The 2,919-nt window shown below is 25.6% G+C and overlaps 1 protein-coding gene across 1 annotated transcript; it reads left to right on the plus strand.

The window, feature by feature from the left end:
* Positions 1–2,001: 2,001 nt before the first annotated feature.
* Positions 2,002–2,609, plus strand: LOC107634656 (uncharacterized). The gene has a single exon (XM_016338084.3). The coding sequence runs from the start codon at positions 2,243–2,245 to the stop codon at positions 2,471–2,473; it is 231 nt and encodes a 76-aa protein (XP_016193570.1). The 5' UTR covers positions 2,002–2,242; the 3' UTR covers positions 2,474–2,609.
* Positions 2,610–2,919: the final 310 nt, after the last annotated feature.

Genomic DNA, 2,919 nt, shown 5'->3' on the forward strand with positions numbered 1-2,919 from the left:
TAGTCATAAAAAAATAATGAAGCTCAATCAATTTTTAGTTAATCAAATTTGATCCTTTAAATATGAGGTTGTAAGTTGTAAATTCAATTTAATAACTGACTTATCATTTCACAGCGAGAATAATTAAATAATTAAACCGAGTTATAATATCAAATTTGTAGTCATGGATGAAATTAATTAAAAATTAATAGTATATTTGATTTGTATTATTATTTTTTGTGCTTTGTTTTTAAAATTATAAAAAAATAAAAAATATTAAAATAAAACATAAAATAAAATTACAATCCAAATGCACTTAAAAAAAATAAAAAATGAGTACAAAATTTAATTTACAAAATTTTTTTAGATTAATTGAAATTAAAAAAAAAATAGATTTAATTTTCACTAAAGAATTTAACTAACTAATATTTTAAAGAGTACATATTAAGATTATAAATTAAAAACAAAATTAATAAAGCTACAAAAAAAATTAAATTTTTAATATATTTACTTTATATTTATTAAAAAATTTTAAAAAATTATATTAACAATAATATTATCATATATTTTTAAAATACATATTAACTAAATCTTTTATTAAACTACTCTTATCTTAACTTAGGGTAAGGTAGGGTTTAGATCTAACTCTAATCCTAATTGCGAATTGATTTTTTTTAATTAAAATTCAACTCTGCCTTATTTGCGAGTTTATAACATGTTTTGTATTATTATTTTTAGTGCTTTGTTTTTTAAATTATAAAAAAAATAAAAATAAAAAAAAACAAAATAAAATTACAATCCAAATGCACTTTTAAAAAAATGAGTACAAAATTTAATTTAAAAAATTATTTTAGATTAATTGAAATTAAAAAAATTAGATTGAATTTTCACTAAAAAATTTAACTAACTAGTATTTTAAAGAGTACATATTAAGATTACAAATTAAAAATAAAATTATTAAAGCTACAAAAAATTTAAACTTTTAATATATTTATTTTATATTTATTAAAAAATTTAAAAAATGATATTAATAATAATATTATCATATATTTTAAAAATACATATTAACTAAATCTTTTAACTACCCTTACTTTAACTTAGATATGATAGGGTGTATATCCAACTCTAATTCTAATTGCGAATTGATTTTTTTTTATTAAAATTCAATTCTGTCTTATTCGCGAAATTATAAAATGTCAACTCTAGCCGCAGATCATAAAACATACAATATTTATCTATTTGATATTTATATAACACTAAATAAATTTTATTTTTATATAAATAAAAATATAAAATTTTTAATTGAAAATCTTGGTTTAACAATTTAAAATTGTTTATATATATAGACATGCACATGGGTGCAAATTGATTGTTTTATACTCAACTCTACACTTAGTCACCAAAAAATACTCAACTCTACCCTTAACAGATCTAATTAATAACCATCCAAACATAATAGATCAAATTGAATACCTACAAACCATAAATAAGAATTTATTACTGTCATCCTTGCGAAGGAAGAGAAAAAAGTAAAAAAAAAAGTTAGAAGAGAGTAGCAACTAGACACTAGACAGTTTTGTCACGTATGAAAAGGATAATTACTTGGAAAAGAGAGAAACATTAGCATTAGCATGTGATATGCATGTGCATGTGCGTCCAAAGCTGTGGGCAGGCTGTGACAACTGACAAGTAACAACATTAATCAGCTATTCACCCACAACATTACATACCTCCTGGCCATGTTTTCATCTTTATCATGGTTTTTCTCACATTCAGCGGCGCCCCATTAACCTTAATAAAATAAATAATCTTATTTGCAGGTGTCACCTTAGTAATCTTATATCTCAATTTAACCCATAAAATAAAAAATTTTGATTAATAATAATAAATTAATTATTCTATACGTTGTATCTACACATAAAATAAGTGAAATAAAATATAAATAAAAACATGAGATGCTGTCTATTTATAAAACAAGGTGCCCCACCTTTCCAGAACACGAAAATAAAATAAGACAAAGCAAAACCAACATGAAGCAACAACTTTCACAAGTAGAACCAGTGGCCTGTCAGACTTATCCAAAACGGTTTGTCTATTGACGGTGATCAAGTTGTGTTGTATGTCATACACTCCTTTCCTTTCTCTCTTGTATATATAAAATTGTTCTTTCTTTTGATTTCCTCAAGCTTAAATCCCAACAACAAATACAAACACACATACACACAAATTCAATTTCAGATAATTAGTCACAATATCTCTCAACATGTCTGACATTGCTATGCTGGTGGCGGAGGAGTACGAGAAGAGAACCAAGATTCTGAAAAAGGATAGTCATGGTGCGGTTGGAGATGGAGATATTATCAGGGTTTCTGGTGCTTCTGTATTGGCGTCCAAGCTGAAAGAGGAGAAGAACAGGGTTCTCAAATGGTTTTCAGAGTTCGAACCCAAATCACAGTTTGGTGTGGCTGCTTCTGATAGCTTCTTCTCTGCTTGAAAATCAAAATTCACAAATTCAGTTATCCATTTCAACTAGGATTTGCAGCAAACTGTGTCTCTTTTTACTTTCGGGTCTAATCATGTACTGTACATAGCAATCTTCACAATCTAAGGATATTGTGTTTACAATCTAAGGATATCGTGTTCTCAAATTTTCAGCTAAACTCTTTCCTATCCTTAGTTAGTTTTCCACGGAATATAAGTTAACCATTGCAGATTAATATACATATAAAAATCAAAATTCCTAAATCTATATTTCTATGATCGTTGGTATATATACAAAAACACCAAATTTACATAATTAAAAAATAATAAAATAATCAATTAAAACAATACAAAGAGGTTATTTTGGTCGTGAGTGGGTAATACTTAAGGATTTTGGTACCGGAGTTACTAACTATGACCCGAAGAAGGGTTGGAACAATGGTAGGGTCAAAACCGGTG

The sequence above is a fragment of the Arachis ipaensis genome, chromosome B3 (assembly GCF_059453495.1).
Source record: "Arachis ipaensis isolate K30076 ecotype BB chromosome B3, ASM5945349v1, whole genome shotgun sequence".
NCBI classification, from domain to species: Eukaryota; Viridiplantae; Streptophyta; class Magnoliopsida; order Fabales; family Fabaceae; genus Arachis; species Arachis ipaensis.

Excerpts from the sequence above, each read along its gene's own strand:
- LOC107634656 (XM_016338084.3), top strand. The coding sequence starts at position 2,243 with ATGTCTGACATTGCTATGCTGGTGGCGGAGGAGTACGAGAAGAGAACC.